This window comes from Aquarana catesbeiana, linkage group LG06 (genome assembly GCF_042186555.1).
Source record: "Aquarana catesbeiana isolate 2022-GZ linkage group LG06, ASM4218655v1, whole genome shotgun sequence".
NCBI classification, from domain to species: domain Eukaryota; kingdom Metazoa; phylum Chordata; class Amphibia; order Anura; family Ranidae; genus Aquarana; species Aquarana catesbeiana.
Genome location: NC_133329.1, coordinates 259,172,064 through 259,199,354, shown reverse-complemented (window position 1 = coordinate 259,199,354; position 27,291 = coordinate 259,172,064). Strand labels below are relative to the sequence as shown.

Genomic DNA, 27,291 nt, shown 5'->3' with positions numbered 1-27,291 from the left:
GGATGGCTGGATGAGGAACAATACACTCCCCATACGTACATCGCCATTTTAAGGGCACTATTTCTAGCTAGGAACTTTATTGTCATTAAATGGTTATCTACAACAACACCCATACGGGCTAAGTGAATTGCGTCTGTAAATGACTCGCTTATTAGAGAACAACTCATGTACAAACACCGAGGTTGCCCGGGAAAATTTGAGAATATATGGGATCCCTGGTTGGACATCCCTGGACTGGCTCCATTGCACCTGGTCCACAATAGAATCCTAGTAGGCAGAATCACCTCATCAAATACACCATCTTAGAATTTAACACCGAGAGGGATTTACTAGATTTGAGAGAGGAGGAGAAAAACATCACCCCATTCATGCAATAGCTTTAGATGGAAAGTTGCTATGCAACCGATGGGTACTGCAGAGGTTGAACTGTATATAGTTTGTTTTGTCTGATGGTTAACAGAGGAAAAAACCATACACCACTCCCCACTGGTTAGGGGATGTTGGTACCCTACTCTGCTTGTTGACCCTGTTGGGTCAGGGATTAGAAAAAGGGGAGGAGGAGGAAAAAAGAAAACGAAAAATTACCTATAGAAGGACGCACAGGACACGTAACGAGATTAAGGAGTCACAAACATAGTAACTTTATCATACAAATATATCTACAGCTGCAATAAAAAGTATGTGAACCCTTTTGGAATGCTATGGATTTCTGCACAAATTGGTCATAAAATATGATCTGATCTTCATCTAAGTCACAACAATAGACAAACACAGTCTGCTTAAACTAATAACACATAAAGAATTAAATGTTACCATGTTTTTATTGAACACACCACGTAAACATTCACAGTGCAGGTGGAAAAAGTATGTGTACCCTTGGATTTAGTAACTGGTTGAACCTCCTTTGGCAGCAATAACTTCAACCAAACATTTCCTGTAGTTGCAGATCAGACATGCACAATGGTCAGAAGAAATTCTTGACCATTCCTATTTACAGAACTGTTTCAGTTCAGCAGTATTTTTGGGATGTCTGGTGTGAATCGCTTTCTTGAGGTCATACCACAGCATCTCAATTGGGTTGAGGTCAGGACTCTGACTGGGCCACTCCAGAAGGCGTATTTTCTTCTGTTTAAGCCATTCTGTTGTTAATTTACTTCTATGCTTTGGGTCGTTGTCCTGTTGCAACACCCATCTTCTGTTGAGCTTCAGCTGGTGGACAGATGGCCTTAAGTTCTCCTGCAAAATGTCTTGATAAACTTGGGAATTCATTTTTCCTTCGATGATAGCAATCCGTCCAGGCCCTGACGCAGCAAAGCAGCCCCAAACCATGATGCCCCCACCACCATACTTCACAGTTGGGATGAGGTTTTGATGCTGGTGTGCTGTGCCTCTTTTTCTCCACACATAGTGTTGTGTCTTTCTTCCAAACAACTCAACTTTGGTTTCATCTGTCCACAGAATATTTTGCCAGTACTGCTGTGGAACATCCAGGTGCTCTTGTGCAAACTGTAAACGTGCAGCAATGTTCTTTTTGGACAGCAGTGGCTTCCTCTGTGGTATCCTCCCATGAAATCCATTCTTGTTTAGTGTTTTACGTATCGTAGATTCGCTAACAGGGATGTTAGCATATGCCAGAGACTTTTGTAAGTCTTTAGCTGACACTCTAGGATTCTTCTTCACCTCATTGAGCAGTCTGCACTGTGCTTTTGCAGTCATCTTTACAGGACTCCCACTCCTAGGGAGAGTAGCAGCAGTGCTGAACTTTCTCCATTTATAGACAATTTGTCTTACCATGGACTGATTAACAGCAAGGCTTTTGGAGATACTTGCAAGTCAACAATTCTTAATCGTAGGTCTTCTGAGAGCTCTTTTGTGCGAGGCATCATTCACATCAGGCAATGCTTCTTGTGATAAGCAAACCCAGAACTGGTGTGTGCTTTTTATAGGGCAGAGTAGCTGTAACCAACACCTCCAATGTCATCTCATTGATTGGACTCCAGTTGGCTGACACCTCACTCCAATTAGCTCTTGGAGATCTCATTAGTCTAGGGGTTCACATACTTTTTCCACCTGCACTGTGAATGTTTACATGGTGTGTTCAATAAAAACATGGTAACATTTAATTCTTTGTGTGTTATTAGTTTAAGCAGACTGTGATTGTCTATTGTTGTGACTTAGATCACATTTTATGACCAATTTGTGCAGAAATCCATATCATTTCAAAAGGGTTCACATACTTTTTATTGCAACTGTATATTTCTGAATGTGATGATTCGTTTGCCTTATAGAAAACATGGTAGACCGTTAAGTCATGTAATAATCATATTATATGTCCTCACAAACTATAGAATTTGATTTGTATGATGGAATGTAAACCACTGTTGCTCTTTGTTTTTAATATGATTACTTTCAATAAAAAAGATCTGATTTAAAAAAAAGAGTTAAGTCAAGAATCAGACCTCACTCAGCGTCCAGCAACAGGAATGTCCATCCATCGGGCACAGAACAGGGTGGCAAGCCTGTCTGATCCTGCAAAAGAGTCAGAGAAGAAGAAAAAAACATAATCTGCATCCTCCTCTGCAGTCTATTTTGTGATTCCTGTGGTGAGCTGCATGCTCCCGCAGTCTCTCACACACAGAATTGCGGGTCAGGCAGTCTCTTCCTACCGCCCCCTTTTTCTCTGATGGAGACCGAGTGGCTCCTAGCAGGCTGTCCTGCTTTCACGACCACCACTCTGTTTGTAGACTGCTCTCCCCAGCCTCCATTCCCTCTGAATGTCCTGAAACCGGGCCCATGTCTCCTCATGACTTGGGGATGTGCAGTTACTCCCTCTCCCTGGGAGTTCTCAATGATGTCCATGGTGTCAGGAAGGACATAGGGGTAGTCCAGACACCACTCCAGAGCAACTCTGTGCTAAATCTCCTGCTGGAAGCTGTAAAACCTGGGCAGTTCTCTGGGCTTTCCTTTTCCTGGCAAGACACAAGCATCATGGGACCTCTTGACCCAATGCCTGAATTCAGCTGCTCTGGTCTGGGTGGTGGAGCGTCTGTTCAAAAAGAGTTGTCTGCTGCTGATGGGGGTTCCTGCAGCTTTTTTAGTAACCATAGCCAGATCTGGCATATCTACCTCCTAGGACTGGATCTCCTGGAATTGGGAGCCTCCTATCTCCCATTCTTCCTCCAAGCTGCTGTGGGACGACCAATCTGCTATCTCTTCCAGGGACCCGAACTCCACTTGCAGTCTGGAAGAACCTCAATCTATGGCCCTGTCTTTGCCTTCCCCTCCTGCATACCTGAGGGCTCCTTCCAGGTGAGGTCAGAAGAACACATAGGGGCAGCCGGCAATTAAGGGACAATTTCTGGATCCTGCTGGCCAGTACTTACAGTTACCAGGTCCCTGACCAGGATGCAGGCCACGACACATCTCTCTTCCCCCACATCACTGGTGTTCACAGGGGAGTCGCCATGCTCAGACTCGACCCCGCCTTGAGCAGATGATCCAAGGCCCGCTCCGGTCTTCCGAGACTGTAGCTGGCACAGTCCTGACTGCAACTCCACATCGTAGTACTGTGGCTCCTGCTGGCTGGATACTAGCCGTGTGAGCTGTTTGTGTAATGCCCACACTGGATCCAGGCATTGACCACCACGCACGGTCAGTACCCGGCATTCTGGACACAGCAGGCACAGTTGCTCCATCCCCTCGAACATCCCGAGGGTGAATCCCCCGCGAGGCTCCAACCGAACACTGGTGTCCACCAGTGTCCGCTCCTGCAGATCAGGCAACCAGGTCAGCCCTGGAAACACACAAGCACACTCTGCCATCTTACTCCTCTCCCTCGGTGTGTCTACTATCAGGGAACGCTGGGTCTCCTCTAGGGCGTAGCTCTGCCCCCTCACTTCCAGACAGGCTGGCGTCTGCAAAGCTGATAAGTAGGCCTCTTCCTGCTGCTGTAACCCCTTGGCTGGGCTGAAGTTTGCAGGCACACCGATGCTAGCTGGACTTGTCTGGACATGCCGCTCGGCACCAACTGTGCCCGAGCAACTGTGAGCAGATGTCTGCTGACTTGCACGGTGGTTGCCAGTAGCAACAGTAAAGTATGGAATTATTGATGTGCTCTAATCAAAAATACCTTGTGTACAACACAAAAATTTTGTGAATAGCGCTAAACATATAAATCAATGTGAACAATGTGTTCATCAATTAGTACCTTGGTGAAAAATAAATAAATAATAACCATTGGCACTTAGGTGAGAAATCAATAAATGGAATGTTATATATAAAATATATAGAAATAAGTAAAGAGTGATTGAATATGCAACTGGAAAAGAAAGGAATATTACCTCTTAATCAGAGCAATAATCACCAAATAGGACAGTCTCTAGTGAGGGCAATCAATATCCATTTAAATTCACAGTCATTTATAGAAACATTGTGACGATTTTAAACTGACTTTTAAAGTATTACTTTGCATCAGTCTGCAATGTTGAAAGATGCCGGAGTATCTCTTTTTCAAGTTAGGGAGAATGATGGCTTGCGTTTTTACACAGACAGGTCATGTAAGAAAGAGACAAATATATATCATTGCGCAGGGATCAAACAAGGAGTGCAGCCAAGATTAACACAGAGTTCACATACACTCACATATCCTGGAATGTGTTAAGGCATGAAGGGAGAAAACAGTCAGCCGCTACGAGCGCAGCTCCTCCAAAAGTCGCTGCTGCTGTACTCAGATCTCGTAACAGCAGTGCTCGTCACTAGCTCCTCCCATGCGTTACATCACAGACCACGTGACTTTCTCAAGGAGTCCTCCTGACTGTGTGTCACTCACCATCCCTCTTGGCTGCAACTTGTTGTTCCTCCTGGAGACTTGCCTGGTAGTGTTCTCCTGCTGTCCTCTCCTTGCTCCCATGCCTCCTGTACAGGACACCTCCATTGGTTGTAGGAAGGTCCCGTCTGCACCTGAGCCCAGGCCCAAGGTCACCCCCCAGACTGGGGAGCTTCCTCAAAGGCCACCGACAGCCTACTACTCCATCTCCAGCTTCCAACCAAACAACTCCTCCCCAGCTGGGCTGACCCTGTCATGAAATTTAGACAGAGTTAAATCATACTTGTTTAATAATAAAAGTAAAAAGAACAAACATAGTCAAAACATAGCCAAAGTTCAGTAACCAGAACACATAGTCAGCCAAGCCAGAAGTCAGGGATCAATGTAGTGGAACAGCAAGCAGGATCTGGAGCCAGAAGGGATGTCAGCAAAGCCAGTCTTTAAACAGGAACGCAACAGTAATGTGACCAAGGCAAAGGCAAAGCTCCTCTGGACAGGATGGCTTAAGTAGGCAGGACTGACGAGCAGGATCATCAACAGCTGACTAACTGTGGAGGAAGATGGGAGCTGACAATTAGACGACATCTGAGCAGCCAGCTCAGAGCAGGAAGGGCCGAGCCCAGCCCTGACAGTACCCCCTCCTCAATGACCCCTCCCCCTCTGAGGACCACCAAGCTTGAGGGGAAAACATCTATGAAAATCACGGGGGAGGACAGGGGCATGTACGTCCAAGGATGAGACCCAAGAGCGTTCCTTCTGGACCGTACACTTTCCAATGCACCAGGTACTGTATGCGCCCACGGAACCTACAGGAGTCAGAAATGGACTGTACTTCATGGACGTGGCACAGAGGTGGTAAAGCGGTTGCAGACCAAAGATTTTAATAAGGAGACATGAAATACATTCAAAATATGCATATTAGAAGGAAGGTCTAATGTGTAAGCCACTTGGTTAATCCTGCGAAGAATACAGAAAGGCCCAATAAACCGAGGTGCGAACTTCATTGAGGGAACACGAAGTTGGAGGTTGCAAGATGACAGCCAGACCCTGTCCCGTACCTGGTAGGAAGGCGCAGGCAGGCGTCTGCGGTCAGCATGGAGTCTGTACCTATCATTAGCATGACGCAAAGCCTCCTGGGCTTGTGCCCAAGTCTAACAAAGACCACGGAGATGCTCCTCTAACGCAGGAATACTCTGCGAAACAAACAAATCAGGCAACATGGAAGTTTGGAAACCATAATTCGCCATAAATGGGGACAATCGGGAAGCAGAATTCAAAGCACTGTTGTGAGCAAACTCTACTCACGGCAATAGGACTGACCAGTTGTTATGATGGTCAGAAATATAGCAACGTAGGAATTGCTCCAAGGACTGATTGGTTCGTTCGCCCCATTAGACTGCAGGTGGTACACAGAGGAGAAAGCAAGCTGAATTCCCAACTGTGCACAAAAGGCTCGGCAGAACCGGGACACAAACTGACTACCCCTGTTCGAAACAATCACCTTGGGTAGCCCATGTAAGCAAAAGATCTCCCGAGCAAAAACGGAAGCCAGTTCCTTAGAAGTGGGCAACTTCTTAAGTGGAATACAATGACACATCTTTGAGAACCGGTCAACCACCATGAGGATAACAGTGTTGCCTTGGGAGTTGGGTAACTCCACAATGAAATCCATAGACAGGTGGGTCCAGGGCCTCTCTCCATTGGGTATGGGTTGTAGAAGGCCCACTGGAAGGTGTCTTGGAGTCTTACTCTGAGCACACAAGAAACAGGCAGCTACAAAGGCAGTTACATCAGTACGTAGACTAGGCCACCAGCATTGTTGGGAAATGGCCCAAACGAGTTGATTCTTCCTAGGGTGTCCAGCTGCCTTGGGAGAATGGTAAGTCTGGAACACGGCAGTACTCTCTGGGACAAAGCAGCGGTCACTAGATTTCTCAGGAGGAGCATGGACCGGTGCAGCAAGAATTTTGTCACCCAAAGGAGAAGTGAAACCGGTGCAAACCATATCCAGAATATGATCAGGAGGTATCACAGGAACCGGAACCGACTCCAACTTGGAAGCGGAGGAAAATTGTCGTGACAAGGCATCAGCCCTTATATTCTTAGTACCAGGTAAGAATGAGGCAATGTAATTGAAACTTGACAAAAAAAGAGCCACTGCGCCCTTCTGGGAGAGAGGCCTTTAGCCTCAGACAAGAATGTGAGATTCTTATGCTCAGTAAGAATGAGAACCGGCACAGTGGTACCTTCGAGTCGATGTCTCCATTCTTTTAGGGCTAAAATGATCACCAATGGCTCTCTGTCACCAGTCTCGTAATTGCACTCCATAGGTGACAATTTCTTGGAAAAGTAGCCACAAGGATGCATAGCGCTCTCAGAGGTAGTTGAGACAGAAGGGTGCCAACAACAGTCTCAGAAGCATCAACCTCAAGGATAAAAGGTAACGTAGGATCAGGATGTGCCAACACAGGTGCAGAAACAAAGGCAGCCTTGAGGCTCTCAAAGGCCTTAATGGATGTGGGTTACCATCCTTTCTGGTCATATCAGTCAGGGGCTTCACCAGAGATGAGAAGTTACAAATAAACTTCCGATAATAGTTGGCAAAGCCCAGGAAACGCTGCAGAGGAAGTAAACCCATGGGTCGGGCCACTGTAAGACTTCTGAAAGTTTCTCTGGGTCCATCGAAAAACCAGCAGTGGAAATGACATAGCCCAGGAATTTAACCTGTTCACGATGGAACTCGCACTTCTCCGGTTTACAATAGAGATTGTTCTCTCTTAGTTTCTGAAGCACATGACAGAAATCTGTGTGGTGGCTCTCCAGGGACTTGGAAAATATGAGGATATCATCGAGAATAACCAACACACCTGGAAAACTGCCGGGGCATTACAAAGGCCAAAAGGCATTACGAGGTACTCATAATGGCCTGTTCTGGTATTATAAATAAACAAAAACACCAAGCGCAATAATGTTCTAGCGTGACATATACAATCAAATAAGTGTAAATCAAATGTATGTGAATGCACGTGCAATTAAGAAAAAAAAAAAAAAAATTTGTTGGATTGACAATGATATCAAGCTGCTATCAATTATATAGTGGTCAGAATCCCCTAAAAATTAAAGCATATAACATAGATTGATGCGCTCTGATACAAAGTTCAATCAATGTGAGAAAAGAATTTTTTGTGCTAAAAAACCAATGTGAAAAAAATTGCTACCAAATCGCTAAAAAATCGCATATATATAAAATCGCAAATATATGAAAAAAAAATCGCAAATATTTAAAAACTGTGTTCCTCCAGTTATACAAATCCACTGGAAGTGGTGCGATATCTCCAAAGTAAACTAAGCAACAATTGTGTATAAATATACTAAAAATGCGTTTACAAATAGTAATCAATCCAAATTAGTGCCAATAAATAAATAAATTAGATAAATTCCCTGTGATAAGTGTTGAATCCTCCGTAATAAAAAATAAATAAATGATAAACTTATAAAGGTGCAATATAAATACAATTGATGAGTATAAATAGATAAATAGTGCCAATAGAATCTGATTAAATATAGATGATTAAATTCATGAGATAGGATAAGTAGCAGGCGACAGTTCAATCCTCAGTAATCTGGGATATCTGGATTTCTGCAGTACTTATTTGTTCACCCTCTGAGTTATTTCTTCCACAGCCACAATGAATGGTAATTTTCTCAGTATCAAGTGGTTTTATGTAATATAAACAAAGAGAGAAAACATTGCGCAATATTGTTACAATAAAAGTTCACAGGCAAAACAGCACAGGGATACACTCACGTGTGCCTGACTTGTTTTAGGCATGCAGATAAGCAGATAAGCAGATAGGCAGATCTCAGCTGGCTTGTAAGGACAAGGCTTGCTACGCAAGCTGCTGCTGCTGCTGCTTGATACAATGTATTCAGCAGACTGTGTCCTAGGCTCCTCCCACGCATTACATCACTGACACGTGACTTTCTCAAGGCTAAGCATGAGATGCCAGCGTCTCCATATTTAGGCATTTCGGTTCCTATGGTGAAGGTGCTGTGATCATCGGATCATCACGCTGCTTACTGCTGTATTTGTATATATGTATTATACTTTAAAAACAATATTTATTGGTTGCATCAAACAAATCATAGTAACTACATAAAACTAAATATAAATTTGTACAACTAAAAAAGATCACAGAATAAAATCCTTAATATAGTGAATCATTGTATCTATATAATAATGGGCTCCCTCCGGTGGCGCATAACGGTACAGCACATCATTGACAATACATTCATATCATTAACTAATGTTATCAGCTATGTGTTAATCTCTATGTTTTGATCCCGCTGCATGACTAATTAGGCAAGTGTGACTTTATGCTGGATCTTGATAGTTTATAGTGTGCTGATAAACACTCCCATGACTTTAAAGATAAATAAAACACTTTAAAAAATATATAAAAAATATAAAAATAAAAATATATAAGAATAAATTGTGATTTAAACTAAATATCCCAGGACTGTATAAATGATAATAGTATTACACAGAGAAATTTTCAGTATTATTAATTAATATAAAATTGTTTAAGAGCCCGATACAGTACAGTAGTATTTAACACCAAAAAAATAAAATATATAAAAAAATATAAAAATATTAAAATTAAGTTTAAAATATATATCCATAGTGCTATATTTAGTAGTCTGATATAAAACAATTAATATCAAATTCAATATTGAGGCCTTTTTTGCGCAAGAGTACCCATCTCATATATCCATTTTGATTCGGCTTGACTCAGTTCTCTGATCTTATTTGAACCTCTCCAGTGGGGTATGTATCTCTGTATTTCCCAAAATTTTAATTCTGTGGGGTCTCTATTGTGGTGCGTGGCAAAATGTTTAGAGATACTATGCTTCGGGAAAGCTTTTTTTATGTTTTGGATATGTTCCCTTATTCTTTTCCACATAGGCCTTTTTGTTCTGCCAATATATTGCAATGAACAAGAACACTGCAAGACATAGACTACACCTTCAGTCCTACATGATATAAAGTCCTTGATGCCAAATTCTTTTTTGGTGCTGGTTGATGTGAATTTCTGGCATTTTTGGTCATTTTGTTGGGTATTTTTACACGCATAGCACCTCTTACAAGGGAAAAACCCTTTCCCTTGAAAGAAGGATAATTCTGTAACACGTTTAGGTGGTTCTGGTACATTCTTTGCTATCAGATCTCTTAATGTTGGTACTCGCCTATATATGAAGCGCGGTTTATCAGGTAGAATCTTACCCAGGGTGTTGTCTGTTTTCAAAACAGACCAGTATTTCTTGATGATTTTTTCCATTTTTTTATGTTGTGCACTGAAATTCATTATCAAGGGTATGTCATTATTATCTAAGTTCGCTTTTATTTTATCTTGAATAAGTATTTCTCTTGGCATTTGATCGACTTCTTTGATTTTTTCCAAAATAAATTCTTTGCTGTAGCCTGTATCCTCAAATTTCTTCCCCATCCAATGGGCTTGTTTTAGATAATCTATATTGTTTGAGCAATTTCTTCTCAGTCATATAAACTGTCCTTTTGGAATATTAATTAGCCATGGATGGTAATGACAGCTGTCTGTAGGTATGTAACTATTCCTTTCAACTGGTTTGAAGAATGTTTTGGTACTAATGATGTTGTTCTCAAGCTGTATTTCTAAATCTAGAAAATGGATTGATTTGTCACTTATCTCATACTCAAGTCTGATATTTTTCTGATTGATATTTAATTGATTGAAAAACTGGATTAAACTTGGTTCATCCCCTTTCCATATTACTATGCAATCATCAATAAATCTTTTATATAGGACCATATTTTCTGGTTCATCTGCAAAAATTGCTTCTTCCTCCCATTTAGCCATAAATACATTGGCCACACTTGGGGCATACTTGGCTCCCATTCCGATTCCGGTTAGTTGTCTATAATATAAATCATTGTACCAAAAATAATTATGTTGAATTCCAAAGGCTAGGCTTCTTAAAATAAATCTTTTTTGTTTTGAGATGAGGTTGCTAAACCTATCCATAGCCCATTTTGATGCCTCTATTGCATCGCTATGTTCAATTACTGTATATAAGGAAGCTACATCAGCTGTTGCAATGATATATTTCTCATCGGGTTTTAGAGTCAAATTTTCCAATATTTGTATCAGGTGTTTGGTGTCTCTGAGGTATGCTCTGGTATGGGGTACCAAGGGTTGCAGGAATCTATCGACATATTCTCCCAACCTGGCATTGATTGATTGAATGCCATTGATAATGGGTCTCCCTGGAGGTTGCTCTACATTTTTGTGTATCTTAGGCACCGTATAAATGATGGGGACTCTACACGTGCCCGGTACCAAATATTTTGTCCCCATCATTTATACGTCGATAGATTCCTGCAACCCTTGGTACCCCATACCAGAGCATACCTCAGAGACACCAAACACCTGATACAAATATTGGAAAATTTGACTCTAAAACCCGATGAGAAATATATCATTGCAACAGCTGATGTAGCTTCCTTATATACAGTAATTGAACATAGCGATGCAATAGAGGCATCAAAATGGGCTATGGATAGGTTTAGCAACCTCATCTCAAAACAAAAAAGATTTATTTTAAGAAGCCTAGCCTTTGGAATTCAACATAATTATTTTTGGTACAATGATTTATATTATAGACAACTAACCGGAATCGGAATGGGAGCTAAGTATGCCCCAAGTGTGGCCAATGTATTTATGGCTAAATGGGAGGAAGAAGCAATTTTTGCAGATGAACCAGAAAATATGGTCCTATATAAAAGATTTATTGATGATTGCATAGTAATATGGAAAGGGGATGAACCAAGTTTAATCCAGTTTTTCAATCAATTAAATATCAATCAGAAAAATATCAGACTTGAGTATGAGATAAGTGACAAATCAATCCATTTTCTAGATTTAGAAATACAGCTTGAGAACAACATCATTAGTACCAAAACATTCTTCAAACCAGTTGAAAGGAATAGTTACATACCTACAGACAGCTGTCATTACCATCCATGGCTAATTAATATTCCAAAAGGATTGGGGAAAGTCTGCCTATGATTGGTCGAGGTGGTGTGTGGTAGAAACATGGTGCCGCGGGGAGAAGGAAGGGCCGTGACGTCCTGACCGTGTCACCCGCACGTCAGACGCTGGCTGAGGTAAAGCCGTGGCGTGAGCGCGCACGCGGCTGTGAAGAGGCAGCGGTGGTGGAGTGGTGAGTCGGCGGCGGCTGGGAGTGAGAAGTGAGCGGTCCCTGGAGGTGTGACAGAGCCCGGCCTCGTCATGTGTGTGTGAGAGGGGGAGAGCCGCTGTCCGCCGCCATGGGACTTATCTTTGCTAAGCTGTGGAACTTCTTCTGTAACCAAGAACACAAAGTGATCATTGTTGGACTTGATAATGCAGGAAAGACTACTATACTTTATCAGTTTTTAATGAATGAAGTGGTTCATACGTCTCCAACTATAGGAAGTAATGTAGAGGAAATAGTAGTAAAGAATACCCACTTCTTGATGTGGGACATTGGAGGTCAAGAATCCCTGCGATCCTCCTGGAACACGTACTATTCCAACACTGAGTTTATTATCCTGGTTGTGGACAGCACAGACAGAGAGCGGCTTTCTATCACAAAAGAAGAACTCTACAGAATGCTGGCTCACGAGGATTTACGGAAGGCTGCAGTTCTCATCTTTGCAAACAAGCAGGATATGAAAGGGTGCATGTCGGCAGCAGACATTTCTAAATACCTCACCCTTAGCTCCATAAAAGATCACCCATGGCATATTCAGTCTTGCTGCGCTCTCACAGGAGAAGGGTTATGTCAAGGCCTGGAGTGGATGACTTGCCGAACAGGAGTGAGATAACTTCTTACCAGCATTTGGAAGCAGGAGACTATTCTACGGACAATTCTTTTCCTACACTACATCATCACCATACTTTATTTATATGAAGTCCTATTTGTCTGAGCCACACTTGAATCAAGTGATGCTAAAACGGGAGAGTACCTGAAAATAGTTTTGGAGACACCACAACCTCACTAAAGAACAATTTTCATATCGTATCAGTCTGTTTTGTACATACCAAGCATTCGGTTATGCTGCTGTCTTCAAAAGTGGCAAATGGCCTTTTATGGTTCTTTCAATTGTGAAAGCAAGATTTCTAATAAGAAACGCTCCAGGATAACCAAATGGGGTTCATAAGGGGAATATCCGGACTAACTTACTAACCTGTATACCTCCAGTCAGTGGTTTTTGACAACCTCTACAGAATGGATTCCTTGATGCAGGTTATGCAGCAGGTTTGGTCACTGCTGTGGCTTTGTATGGAGAAATCTGATATGCCTACTAAGCGGATGTTATGGCAGGCACTGGAAGGAGGGGGGTGGGGTAGGGAGAGGGGGCCTGACCTGGTGCTGTTAAAAATCAAATTGCTGGTCTGGAGACCTAAATGCTTTTCTTAACCTTTGGCACACTAAATAGGTGTTTTTTTCTTTTTTTTTTTTTTTTTTTTCTTTCCATGGGCGGGCACTGATTGGTTAGACTCATTCACTGGCTTTGTGCACCTCCTTTAGACAGCGGCAAACTGCTTCTGACTCTACTCCTACTTTCACCATACACCAAGTAAATTAATTGGGGCCTCACAACTGATAAATTCTAGACAAGAATGAGTCTTTTTTTTATTTTTTGCAGCAAAAGCATGACTTTAGTTCTAAGCAAGGTAGGGCTCTTTCACACTGGTGGACTCTGCCAGCTCAGCAGGGAATCTCTCCACTGATCCCCACTGAGCAGGGGGATGACAGGTCTGCGTTCGCTCTGCTTATACAGAGTGGACTTGGACCCATCCACTATGGGCGGTCAGATGTAAACTAACCCCCTGTCAGTTGACATACTGTCATCTGATCTGCCAAACGGGGGAATGGATCCTCCATCCATCTGTTTTTATCAGATATAATGTCGATGGGTGTCATGTCTGTTCACATCCACCCCTCCATAGGGAGCAATAGATGATCGGGTAAAACCTGACCCAATCAGTCCGCCCATGTGAAAGGGGCTGTAGTTGGGCGTATATCAGAATATCTTTGCTGCTGATTTCCTGGGGTGTAGCAGAAGCCAAGTAACAATAACCCACCAGCATCCATAACACATTGTAGAATTGGATTTGGGTGGATGTACCCTGTAAAAGAAACTTGTTACAAAGCGGAAAACCTGTATTGCCCTTGATGGGCGCATTCCTTTTCTGACTCTTGGTCCCAGTATTAGTTCTGGGGCAGTGACTACATGCAGCTTTTTTGCCCATGCAGTCATGGTGGTTGGAGGATTAATGTCTTGTATGCATTTTTACCATGCTACAGGTTCCTTTGATGGGAATGTAGGCAGCTTTTTTGGCTTCCCATCTGGTGCAGGGTCAAGAGCCATGCTGCGGAATCGCAGGGCCATGGTGTGTGAAAGACCTGCTGTTTTTTTTTTAGAGATCCTGTACTGAGAGAGATGTGTATGTGTACACTGCCATTGCCGATGTCCTGAAGACACCTGGTTGATTTAGACTTTCTTGCTCTCCATATCATATCCGCTCAGTGGTAAAACCAGAGTGATGTCTACAACTCCCACAATGCATGCTTATGGGGGGTCACTTAAGATACAGGATCAGTATGACTTCCAGGAAAGGAACAGTTGCTCAATGGAGAGTCCTTTAAAGCTTGTGAAATTTTTATAATTTCAGTGAACCCACAACCTAATCATGGCAGAGATCTGCAAGCGATGCCTAGTTTTACCTGCTGTATTTGTTTCTAAAGCTTGTTATATAAAGGATTTTACTTCAACTAGTAATGCTTATCAGACTATTTTACAGTTTGTTAATTCAGTTCCTGAGGGTGCAATTAAGTCTATGAATATGCCCTAAACACCGCTTTCCTGATTCCAGAAAATAGACGCCAATATTTCACGGGACTGTACCAACCTATCAAACTATATACTGTATATATAATTTTTTTTTTTTACATTTACACACTTTTATGACAGTTTACTGGTGTGCTCCTTTTTTTTTTTTTTTTTTTTTTTGTGCAAATGGGTCACATTTTTTTAAAAGAATTGTGTAGCCTTTTATCAGCTTGTTTTGTTGAAGAGGTTTTATGTAGCTTAGAAACTTTGATGCTTGATTCTGGCGTTTTCATTTACAGAAAAGAAGCCGCTAGAGTTGAGTGAGCTCAAGTAATTTTTCCCAATTGTGTGGTGTTTTTTTTTTTTTTTTTATTGTGTAGGTAGACTTTAAATAGGAGGTCCACCCACCCCTGCAAAAATTTAAAAGCCAGCACCTACACATACTGCAGCTGCTGGCTTTTAATAGGACACTTACCTGTCCTGGTGTCCAGCGATGTCGGCACCACAGCTGATGTTTCAATGTACATGTCCATTTTCAGTGGTGCTACCGCCATTGCGGGTAAGGGAACCTGTCGGTGCAGCATTACGGCTTAACGGCAGGTCCCTAGCGCACATGCGCGAGGCATCGCTGCGCTCTCCTACTGGCCCAGTGCCAGGGGGAAGGAGCAGAGCCGCTGATGTAATTCGGCGGAGCCCAGCCTTCCCGAAGTGGGGACAGGATACCTGTCAAAGACAGGTATCCCCCCCCGAAAGTTGCCAAATGTGGCACTGGAGGGGGGAGGAGACAAATGAGCGCAAGTTCCACTTTTGGGTGGAACTCCGCTTTAACCACTGTACTTTTACTCTGGGACTGTTTGGTAAATCAATGGTGTGGGAATGTTGTCAAGATTTTTAAAAATGTGTAAGGTGACCACATATCCTCATTTCATTGGGTCACATTTTAGAGCTTTTTAGAAATATGGGGAGAAAGCTTGTGGTGAAATGTTACTTTCAGTCCTTTTGGCCATGTTGCCAGTAAGTGGTAGAGTTTAAAAAAAAAAAAAAAAAGTATTTTTATCACCATACATTTTCTTAATCAAATCCGTTCAAGTCTTCAATTTACTTTTTTTTTTTTTTTCTTCGCATGGATCCACTGATTTATCTGTTTTCAGTATTTTGTATGTAAAAGTCAATTTGCAAATATAGCCAGTTGGGCTTTTGTTTTTAAGGTCACTGCCACTTGGAGAACAATAAAATTCTTTATACTGCTCTCTGGCTGGTGGAGAGTCCTCACTTTGCTCTCTGGATGAGCTATGGCTTCAAGCAGAATCTTCACTCCTGACACATAGGTGTGTCATATGCTTATTCCACTGATGTGATCTGTGGATTCTTCCACCCATGTGTCACTGCTGTATCCTGTAGTGCAGAAGAGCAGATGGGAGGAAACTGAGTGCGTTGAGGGGATAGACTGCTTTTTGATTCGCCCTCCACTGCACCGTGGGCTCTTTTGACAAATGTAACAGGTATTGATCTCATAATGTTAAGGTGGACATTGACATTTCTAAGGAGATGCAAGTCTTAGGCCCCGTTCACACCTGAGCAGTTTTCTGCCTGAAGCTTGTAGATCTAAAACGCTCAACAAGCCAAAGCTATTCTTTTCAATGGCCCCTGTTCAAATATGAGCATTCTGTCGCCTGAAGCCAAACACCTGTCGCTCAAATTATTCTGTGGCAGATTACAAGTGTTTTTGGCCCCATAGACTTCAATAGCTACGCCTGGCTTGAGCGGTTTTACAAGCATTTTGTCGCTCATTTTCTGCTCAAACAGCAGCTCTCCACCCCTAATGTTCTCCCTCTCCTAGTGCTTTCTATTGGCTAAACAAAAACACCAGAAGCTGTAAAAAGCTTGTAATGCACTTCTAAAACGCTTTAAAAACTCTTGTGAAAAGCTGCAAAATAGCTTAAACACAAGTAAATTGCTACGCTCAGGTGTGAATGGAGCCAAATTTAATCAGATATTATTTAATACAACAGAGTAGTAAAGCAGATCAGTGAAGGAGTTTGTTCTATTAAAGCCATCAAAGTATTTATCCAATGCCAAATTCAAAAAGGATAGTGTACATTAAATCAATTTTAAATGTGGCCGATTTGATGACCATCAAGATTATTAAAGCCAGCCATACATGGATTGAAATTCGGTCAATGTATGTGCAGGCTGATTGTACCAAAGTCCATGTATTGACTTGGGTACAACCAGCCTGTCATATTTTTTTTTTTTTACCTTCGATTACTGCTGATGGCTATAGCCACTAGCTGTAATCATTGTGTTCTGCCGACCGGGAAAGCTCCCCATGCCGGCAGAACACAATTTTCCCCTAAACACTAACTGTTGAATCAGGGATTCGAGCAATTTTCTTTCATTCTACCCGTGATGCAAGGAAAGTAAACAGTCATCTATGGGCTGCTTAACCACTTCAGCCCTGGAAGGTTTTACCCCTTCCTGACCGGGCCATTTTTTGCGATACGGCACTGCGTTGCTTTAGCTGACAATTGTGTGGCCGCGCAACGCTGTACCCCCAAAAAAATTAGATTTTTTTTTTTCCCCCACAAATAGAGCTTTCTTTTGGTGGTATTTGATCACCTCTGCAGTTTTTGTTGCGCTATAAACAAAAAACGAAAATATTTTTGGGGAAAAAAAATTTTTTACTTTCTGCCATAAAACACATCCAATAAAAATGTAAAAAATCGAATTTCTTCATCAGTTTAGGTCAATATGTATTCTGCTACATATTTTTGTAACAAAAATCCCAATAAGTGTGTATTGATTAATTTGTGCAAACGTTATAGCGTCCACAAACTGAGATAGATTTATTGACTTTTTTTTTTTTTCTTTTCTTAACTAGTAATGGCGGCGATCAGCAATGATTCCTTTTTTTTTTTTTTTTTTGGTGGGATTGCGGTGGATAAATCTCACAAAGTGACACTTTTGGCAACCAGTGACACCAATAAAGTGATCAGTGCTAAAAAAAAAAGCACTGTCACTGTTTAAATGACAGGCAGGGGTTATAACATCTGGGGCGATCAAAGGGTTAAATGTGTTCCCTTGGAGTGCTTTGTAACTGTATAGGGGAAGGTTGCACTGTAGGAAGACAAAGATCCGCGTTCCTGCTTAGCAAAAACACGATTTCCATCTTCCTTACTAGCAGAATGGTGATTTGTCTCGTTTACATAGGCAGGCCACCGTTCTGCCTCTCTCCGAGTGATCGCTGGGATTGTCCGCCGTACCCGCTGATTTGCTCCCGCTGTGTCCAAACACAGCAGAAGCGGGGCTCCGGTGGCGTGTGTGCTCCAGAGCCCTTGAAAAAAATCATGTACTGGTATGTGATTTTGCGCTTAAGGGCCATCCTGCCACAGTAATTGTACATGGGGCCGTCCCTAAGTGGTTAAAGGAACGAGAGGTTAGCTGAGGTGGAAAGATCCAGATAAATGCAATGAAACTGCCAGTGTCTGCTTTTGCAGGCCCTTGTGGAAATTGTACTTAGGACAAAATTATTTGTGAACAATGCTTAAAAGTGGATTTAAACCCCATTCATTAAATCAACCTGGAAACCTATATCTGTAGTGTTTACTTATCTCTCTCCAAAGCTCTGAGTGCTGTGTCTTTCTGCTGCTCCGTTCTTTGGTTATCAGCATAACTTCTGACAAGTTCTCTGTCACATATGATAAAAGCAGCTGGAAATGTGTGGCGGGGCGGGAGCTTAGAGATGAGCAGAGAGCTTGTCTATTCACAGCACAGCTCTTGTTCTTTGTTTTTCTGCCTATGTCGAGGGGGGTGTGTGTGCCTTTCCTCCAATCGGCTCTCACACAGTGTAAGCCCAGACTCTCCCACTGCTGAAAGAGGAAAAAAGATTTGTAACATGCGCTGCACTTTCTAAAGAGTGTAGAAAGGGAAATACAGCAGATATACTTGTAAAACTTATGTAGGGAGATTTGTTTCATCCCTGTGTATCATCTGGGGCTGTTCACTTCACTGTGTATAGGAGAGGGCTTACATCCACTTTAAGTAGAGCTATAGGCCAAACTCCTTCTGCTTGCTTTAAATAGTAAATAGTGAGGAAGGGTTAAAACTACTATTGGGGTTTTTATTGCAGTATCTCCTTATTGGAGAGACTTTTTACTTTCTGCTCCAACAATACAGGAAGTGAGGATGTATTTTTTTTGAATGAGGGGGCATATACAATATAAAACCTGTCCAATCTCCTAACTTGCCCCTTCTCCAGCCAAAACGATGGCTTTTGATGGCGCTGTACTTCGTACAATTTAATGCTTAAACATGACTTGGTATATATTTTGGTTTTTGGACATTTTGGTAAGATAAGTCATTTGTTAAACAGTGCATAGATTCTGGTGAATTAACCCCTCACAAGCACCATGTTACCTGTAAAATTACCCAATGTGGTCACTTGGGTTGGAATGCCGCCCTAGATAGTTTGCTTACTATGGCTTTGACCCCATCTTCTGTATGAAATGCTAATTTTACTAGCCATTTTACAGAACTCCTGTCTATTGACCACTTTTGACAGGAATGTTGCTTTTTTTCTTAATGTTTGAATGCATTGCAGCTTTGGTAAAAGTAAATGATGGCAACACAGGTGATTAACCATAAGGGACAGTGTAAAAAAAATAACTATAAATTTTAAAGCGAGACTGCAGGGGGTATGTCATCCGGAGGCAAGGAAAAAGCAGTGTACCAATCTTGGTGAAGAGCTGGAAGATGGTCAGGCTCTGCTCCCAGCACAGCTAAAAACTGACCAAGCTAAAAATGATGATCTCTCATACCTAGTGTGGTCAGTTTTGAAAGCAGGGGAATGGGCAGGATCACCAAGTATTTGACACAAAGATAGTGATACGAGAGCAGGATATTTTTTAACAAAAGTACATGGTGCAGCAGGCACATATCAGGAATATCAAATGTTGGGTAATAAACACTAAGTTTTTACTTCTGTATTAGAACTTTCATTTCAAGTTTGTTGGCACTTTAAAAAAAGTTCTACTTTTCACTTGGTTGTCCCACTTTTTCTAGTGAAGCTATACAAGACGCACATAACTAAAGTGGCACCAGCGCCCTTCACACAAGTTTACCCAACAATGGTTTCCTGTGTCTGACTCCATGGTATATATGGATGTTCCCGCACACAGACCAAGGTTCCAAAAAAAGTTATAAAAGCAAAGGCATACAGTTAAAAGCCCGCATCTAACAAGGTTCAACCTTAAAGGGTTCTAATCATAGCTGACTCCAGGGGTGAGATTTTGGCACAATATATTATGTGCCCTATACAAGGCCCATAAAAAATGTGGTTTTCTCCCTAGTGGAATATGCATCCAAGAAGCATTCGGTTTACCTTTCAATGACCATGACAGTTGGTGTAACTGTAAATTTTACTGTGAAGATCTCCCCACTGGAGTCATTGGGGGGGGGGGGCCTAGAAGAAGCAAACCTGTAACTAAGCTTGTTGACGCAACTGTGTGCAAGTGAAATGTTAGTTTTCAGATGATACTGTCCTTTTTAAATTCAGCTTTGTTATCCTTTGTGATGCTGCAACATCTTGCATTTTATTTCTACAATTTTGTTTTCTTTGTTAGATTTGTGAAACTGCTGAAAAATTCAACCAAAAGGTCAACTCTTTCGCCATACTTGTTTACTTTCGTTTGATATGTATTATATGATGAAAGGTGCCTCTGTTGCCCCCATTCTATTCTACCGAGCTGGGCAAGTATGCTAGTTCTATTCATTTTAAAAATGAGGAAATGACCATTACGTATTTCGCCTTTTTGTCGACTTATGACAGTTTAAGCTAAAATGTTTTTTGAAATTTTTTTGTTTTATATTAAAAAAAAAAAAAAAAAAAAAAAATATTCCAAAAGGACAGTTTATACGACTGAGAAGAAATTGCTCGAACAATATAGATTATCTAACACAAGCCCATTGGATGGGGAAGAAATTTGAGGATAAAGGCTACAGCAAAGAATTTATTTTGGAAAAAATCAAAGAAGTTGACCAAATGCCAAGAGAAATACTTATTCAAGATAAAATAAAAGCGAACTTAGATAATAATGACATACCCTTGATAATGAATTTCAGTGCACAACATAAAAAAATGGAAAAAATCATCAAGAAATACTGGTCTGTTTTGAAAACAGACAACACCCTGGGTAAGATTCTACCTGATAAACCGCGCTTCATATATAGGCGAGTACCAACATTAAGAGATCTGATAGCAAAGAATGTACCGGAACCACCTAAACGTGTTACAGAATTATCCTTCTTTCAAGGGAAAGGGTTTTTCCCTTGTAAGAGGTGCTATGCGTGTAAAAATACCCAACAAAATGGCCAAAAATGCCAGAAATTCACATCAACCAGCACCAAAAAAGAATTTGACATCAAGGACTTTATATCATGTAGGACTGAAGGTGTAGTCTATGTCTTGCAGTGTTCTTGTTCATTGCAATATATTGGCAGAACAAAAAGGCCTATGTGGAAAAGAATAAGGGAACATATCCAAAACATAAAAAAAGCTTTCCCGAAGCATAGTATCTCTAAACATTTTGCCACGCACCACAATAGAGACCCCACAGAATTAAAATTTTGGGAAATACAGAGATACAAACCCCACTGGAGAGGTTCAAATAAGATCAGAGAACTGAGTCAAGCCGAATCAAAATGGATATATGAGATGGGTACTCTTGCGCAAAAAGGCCTCAATATTGAATTTGATATTAATTGTTTTATATCAGACTACTAAATATAGCACTATGGATATATATTTTAAACTTAATTTTAATATTTTTATATTTTTTTATACATTTAATTTTTTTGGTGTTAAATACTACTGTACCGTATCGGGCTCTTAAACAATTTTATATTAATTAATAATACTGAAAATTTCTCTGTGTAATACTATTATCATTTATACAGTCCTGGGATATTTAGTTTAAATCACAATTTATTCTTATATATTTTTATTTTTATATTTTTTATATATTTTTTAAAGTGTTTTATTTATCTTTAAAGTCATGGGAGTGTTTATCAGCACACTATAAACTATCAAGATCCAGCATAAAGTCACACTTGCCTAATTAGTCATGCAGCGGGATCAAAACATAGAGATTAACACATAGCTGATAACATTAGTTAATGATATGAATGTATTGTCAATGATGTGCTGTACCGTTATGCGCCACCGGAGGGAGCCCATTATTATATAGATACAATGATTCACTATATTAAGGATTTTATTCTGTGATCTTTTTTAGTTGTACAAATTTATATTTAGTTTTATGTAGTTACTATGATTTGTTTGATGCAACCAATAAATATTGTTTTTAAAGTATAATACATATATACAAATACAGCAGTAAGCAGCGTGATGATCCGATGATCACAGCACCATCACCCAGAGGCGTATCTAGTGAAAATGGCACCTATGGCAAGAACTGAAACTGCGCCCCTGTCCAGCACCCAAAAATGCAGTAACATCAGCACCCATAAATACAGTAACATCAGTACCCATAAATGCGGCCTTACCAACACCCATAAATGCGGCCTAACCAGCACCCAAAAATGCAGTAATATCAGCACCCACAAATGCGGCCTTATCAGCACCCATAAATGCGGCCTTACCAGCACCCAAAAATGCGGCCTCACCAGCACCCAAAAATGCGGTAACATCAGCACCCATATATACAGTAACATCAGCACCCATAAATGCAGCCTTACCAGCACCCATAAATGCAGCCTTACCAGCACCCAAAAATGCATTAACATCAGCACCCATAAATGCGGCCTCACCAGCACCCAAAATTCGGTAACATCAGCACCCATAAATACAGTAACATCAGCACCCATAAATACAGTAACATCAGCACCCATAAATACGGCCTTACCAGCACCCATAAATGCGGCCTTACCAGCACCCATAAATGCAGTAACATCAGCACCCATAAATGCGGCCTAACCAGCACCCAAAAATGCAGTAACATCAGCACCCATAAATGCAGTAACATCAGCACCCATAAATGTGGTAACATCAGCACCCATAAATGCGGCCTTACCAACAACTAAAAAAAAGCAGTAACATGAGCACCCATAAATGTGGCCTAACCAGCACCCAAAAATGCGGTAACAAATGCTTTGAAGTTGGTGCTGGTTACTGGTACACATGCACAAGATGATCAATATCATGGTGACAGGTGCTGTACAGTACTAGTACCTGCTGCTGCTGCCTGGGGGGGGTTCCAATTGGTTTTCTACTCTCTGATGTCTCTTTCTTCTCCTGGTCGCCAGCCTCCATGTTCCCCTATAGAGTCCGTCAGAGCACCGGGCGTCAGCACGTCACAAAGACCCGACCCGGCCCGTGAGACCCACCAGAAGAGAAGCCGAAGTAGCTGCGCAGAGGAGGGTAGGCGGAGCATTAGGCTCCGCCTCTGCCAGTTACTTTATCTCTACGTAGATGACCCAGGGGCGGTCACTCTGGCCAGACCAACTCATCGGCCGTCAGGGGGGGCGCCTGTCACTAGCTTCCCTCCTGGCCTCCTCACTTGCTAATTTGCTGTGCCGGCGCTGTGCTCCAGCAGGCCGGTCGGGGCGCCGGGGACAAGAATATAGCGGGAGGCGGCCGCGAGAGGACGGGTGGTGGGACTTTATTTTTTGTGCTTTTTTGCCGCCCCCCCCATGGCGCCCATGGCACTTGCCATGGCTGCCATACCCTAGATACGCCTCTGCCATCACCATAGGAACCGAAATGCCTAAATATGGAGACGCTGGCATCTCATGCTTAGCCTTGAGAAAGTCACGTGTCAGTGATGTAACGCGTGGGAGGAGCCTAGGATACAGTCTGCTGAATACATTGTATCAAGCAGCAGCAGCTTGCGTAGCAAGCCTTGTCCTTACAAGCCAGCTGAGATCTGCCTATCTGCTTATCTGCATGCCTAAAACAAGTCAGGCACACGTGAGTGTATCCCTGTGCTGTTTTGCCTGTGAACTTTTATTGTAACAATATTGCGCAATGTTTTCTCTCTTTGTTTATATTACATAAAACCACTTGATACTGAGAAAATTACCATTCATTGTGGCTGTGGAAGAAATAGCTCAGAGGGTGAACAAATAAGTACTGCAGAAATCCAGATATCCCAGATTACTGAGGATTGAACTGTCGCCTGCTACTTATCCTATCTCATGAATTTAATCATCTATATTTAATCAGATTCTATTGGCACTATTTATCTATTTATACTCATCAATTGTATTTATATTGCACCTTTATAAGTTTATCATTTATTTATTTTTTATTACGGAGGATTCAACACTTATCACAGGGAATATATCTAATTTATTTATTTATTGGCACTAATTTGGATTGATTACTATTTGTAAACGCATTTTTAGTATATTTATACACAATTGTTGCTTAGTTTACTTTGGAGATATCGCACCACTTCCAGTGGATTTGTATAACTGGAGGAACACAGTTTTTAAATATTTGCGATTTTTTCATATATTTGCGATTTTATATATATGCGATTTTTTAGCGATTTGGTTTTTTAGCACAAAAAATTCTTTTCTCACATTGATTGAACTTTGTATCAGAGCGCATCAATCTATGTTATATGCTGTTCTGGAATTAAACGCAGTTTTCCACTTGTCGCCCTCCTTAATCCTCACGAGATTGTATGCCCCTCTCAAATCAAGCTTCGTGAAAACCGTTGCTCCCTTGAGGCGGTCCAATAACTCCGTAATCAATATAATCAGATAGGCAATCTTAATCGTGAAACGATTGCGACCCCTATAAATCAATACAAGGTCTCAGTTCACCACTATTCTCCTTCACAAAGAAGAAACCAGCACCAGCAGGAGACAAGGATTTGCGGATGGAACCTTGACAAAGTGCGTCTGCAACATACTGCTCCATGGCCTTATCCTCCTAGACCGACAAAGGGTAAACCCAGCCACGAGGGGGTATAGCACCAGGTTGAAGGTCAATTGCGCAATCATACGGCCGGTGTGGAGGCAAATTACCGGCTTGACCTTTGTCAAAGACATCGCTAAAAAAGTGAAGGAGGAGAGTGAAGAGGTGCACAGGACTCTGGCTACCTTCTGGAAGCATGTCTCACTGCATTGTGGTGACCAGGAGAGAACCTCAGCACGGAGCCAATCGAAAGAGGGGGTGTGCCTCTGTAACCAAGGATAGCCAATAACTAGCAGAAACTTAGGTGAGGAAATAATTTGAAATTGGATTATCTCATGGTGAAGAGCCCCTACGGCCATGGACAACGGAACCGTCTCATGATATACATGGGCAGGCTGTAGAGGTCTCCATCAAGAGCCTCAATGGCAAGTAGATTGTCACGCAGCTGCAGCGGAATCGACTGCTTTGATACAAAGGCAGCATCAATGAACAGACCTGCAGCCCCAGAGTCGATTATAGCCTGTATCTCGACGAACGACTCTGCCCAAGAAAGGCTGACAGAAACCAGGGGCTTATCCTTCTGGATAACTTGGGATTAAAGAACGCCACCCAAGGTCTGTCCATGACAGGACCTCAAGGTTCGAGCGTTCCCTGGACGGGTAGGACAGGACTTTAAAAAGTGACCTGCCTGGCAAAAATAAAGGCACAATCTCTCCCTCCTCCTAAAGGCTCTCTCTTATGCGCAGAGACACATGAAAATCAAGTCAAGTCACCTTCAACGCCCGACTCGGTACCAGGAGGCATGGAAGGTGAGTGAGTCACGGGTGGGACTGCAAAGCTTAGAGACAAACATACAGGAGGCTTCCGCAAGCGCTCCTTAAAAGAGAGTCTTTCTCTGAGTCTGCAGTCAATGAGGATGGCAAACGTGATCAACTTCTCCAGCTCAGTGGGTTTATCTCAGGCTGCTATCTCATCCTTGATGGTATCCAAGAGACCATGAGAAAAAGCACCCACGAGGGCCTCATTGTTCCCAGTTGCCAGAGTACAGACTTCAATGGTGTAGTCGGCAACAGTTCTCGTACTCTGTTCAATGAACCTGAGGCACTTGGCGTCAAATACCCTTTTAAACGAAGCCATAAACTCAGGGTAACTCAAGACAACAGGTTTTTGCGTCTCCCATAGAAGGTTTTCCCAGGCCAAGGCTCTCTCAGAAAGCAAAGATATCACGAAACCTACTTTGCTTCTGTCCATGGGAAACGCCTAGGGCAGCATCTCAGAGTATATCTCAACCTGATTGAGAAACCCTCTGCATTGGACTGGATCGCTGGGGAAATGGAGCGGAACCAGACAAACCTCTAATAGAGGTAATACTCAAGGCAGGTGCCTGCACAGAGACTGGAGCAGCAGCAGGGTCAGCCTGCAACATAGGTTGTATCGGGGTAGCCACAGTGGGAGATTCCAGGTGAACCGTGTGACTCAGAAGCGTTTGTAACACCATGGCGAACTGATTCATGCAGTGATCCAGTTCATCCAATCTGGAAAAAATATTACCAACAAGTGGGTTGACTGCATCTTCTGAATTCATGGCCTGCGCCTACTGTCAGAAACCATGAAACCAGACCGAGACAAAAGTACAGTTAAATCACACTTGTTTAATAATAAAAGTAAAAAGAACAAACGTAGTCAGAACATAGCCAAAGTTCAGTAACCGGAATGGATAGTCAGCCAAGCCAGAAGTCAGGGATCAATGTAGTGGAACAGCAAGCAGGATCTGGTGCCAGAAAAGATGTCAGCAAAGCCAGTCTTTAAACAGGAACGCAGGAGATTCTTGTGCCTACTTAAGCCGTCCAGCCCAGAGGAGCTCTGCCTTCGCCTGGTCACATTCTTGTGATGTGACCAGGCGAAGGCAGAGCTCCTCTGGGCTGGACGGCTTAAGTAGGCAGGACTGACGAGCAGGATCATCAACAGCTGAGTAACTGTGGAGAGAGATGGGAGCTGGCAATTAGCCGACAGCTGAGCGGCCAGCTCAGAGAAGGACGGGCTGAGCCCAGCCCTGACAGACCCTGAGTATTTGAGGAGGCCTGCCCCATGCCAATCCAAGTTGGGGATTGGTCAGGGCCCTCAGAATACTCTAGACAGCTCCACCTCACCTCTCCTCCTTTATTTCCAGAAGGTTCCAGCACGTTCTTGAAATAAGTGGGAGGTCTCAGTGATGCTGCCTGTGAATCATCCAGCTCTCCCTAGATTTCTGCCAACCCAGAAAACAAAACAAGCAGGCCTGGCTGCCAGCCAAGCCTGCATAAAATTTGTCTACACTGACAAAAATCCTATCTCTCACACCTAGCACACAAGAGGGTGCCACATTAGTATTATTGTTATTATACAGGATACTATGTGTCATGAAAAGTAATTTATTACTTGTCTTACACTATAAGTGCAATTTAATCTATGTGCCACTGTCCTATTATTTTGTGCCATATGTTGCACATATAATTTACCATAAAATAATAATTAGAATAACCATATTTAATTATTTAACCACTTCGCTACCAGGCCATTGTCAAATGACGTCCATAGATGGGATCTCCCATGCTGGGTGGACGT

At 42.2% G+C, this 27,291-nt stretch overlaps 1 protein-coding gene across 1 annotated transcript; it reads left to right on the top strand.

The window, feature by feature from the left end:
- The first annotated feature begins 12,045 nt into the window (after positions 1-12,045).
- Positions 12,046-12,926, top strand: LOC141146720 (ADP-ribosylation factor-like protein 5B). The gene has a single exon (XM_073633226.1). The coding sequence runs from the start codon at positions 12,192-12,194 to the stop codon at positions 12,729-12,731; it is 540 nt and encodes a 179-aa protein (XP_073489327.1). The 5' UTR covers positions 12,046-12,191; the 3' UTR covers positions 12,732-12,926.
- Positions 12,927-27,291: the final 14,365 nt, after the last annotated feature.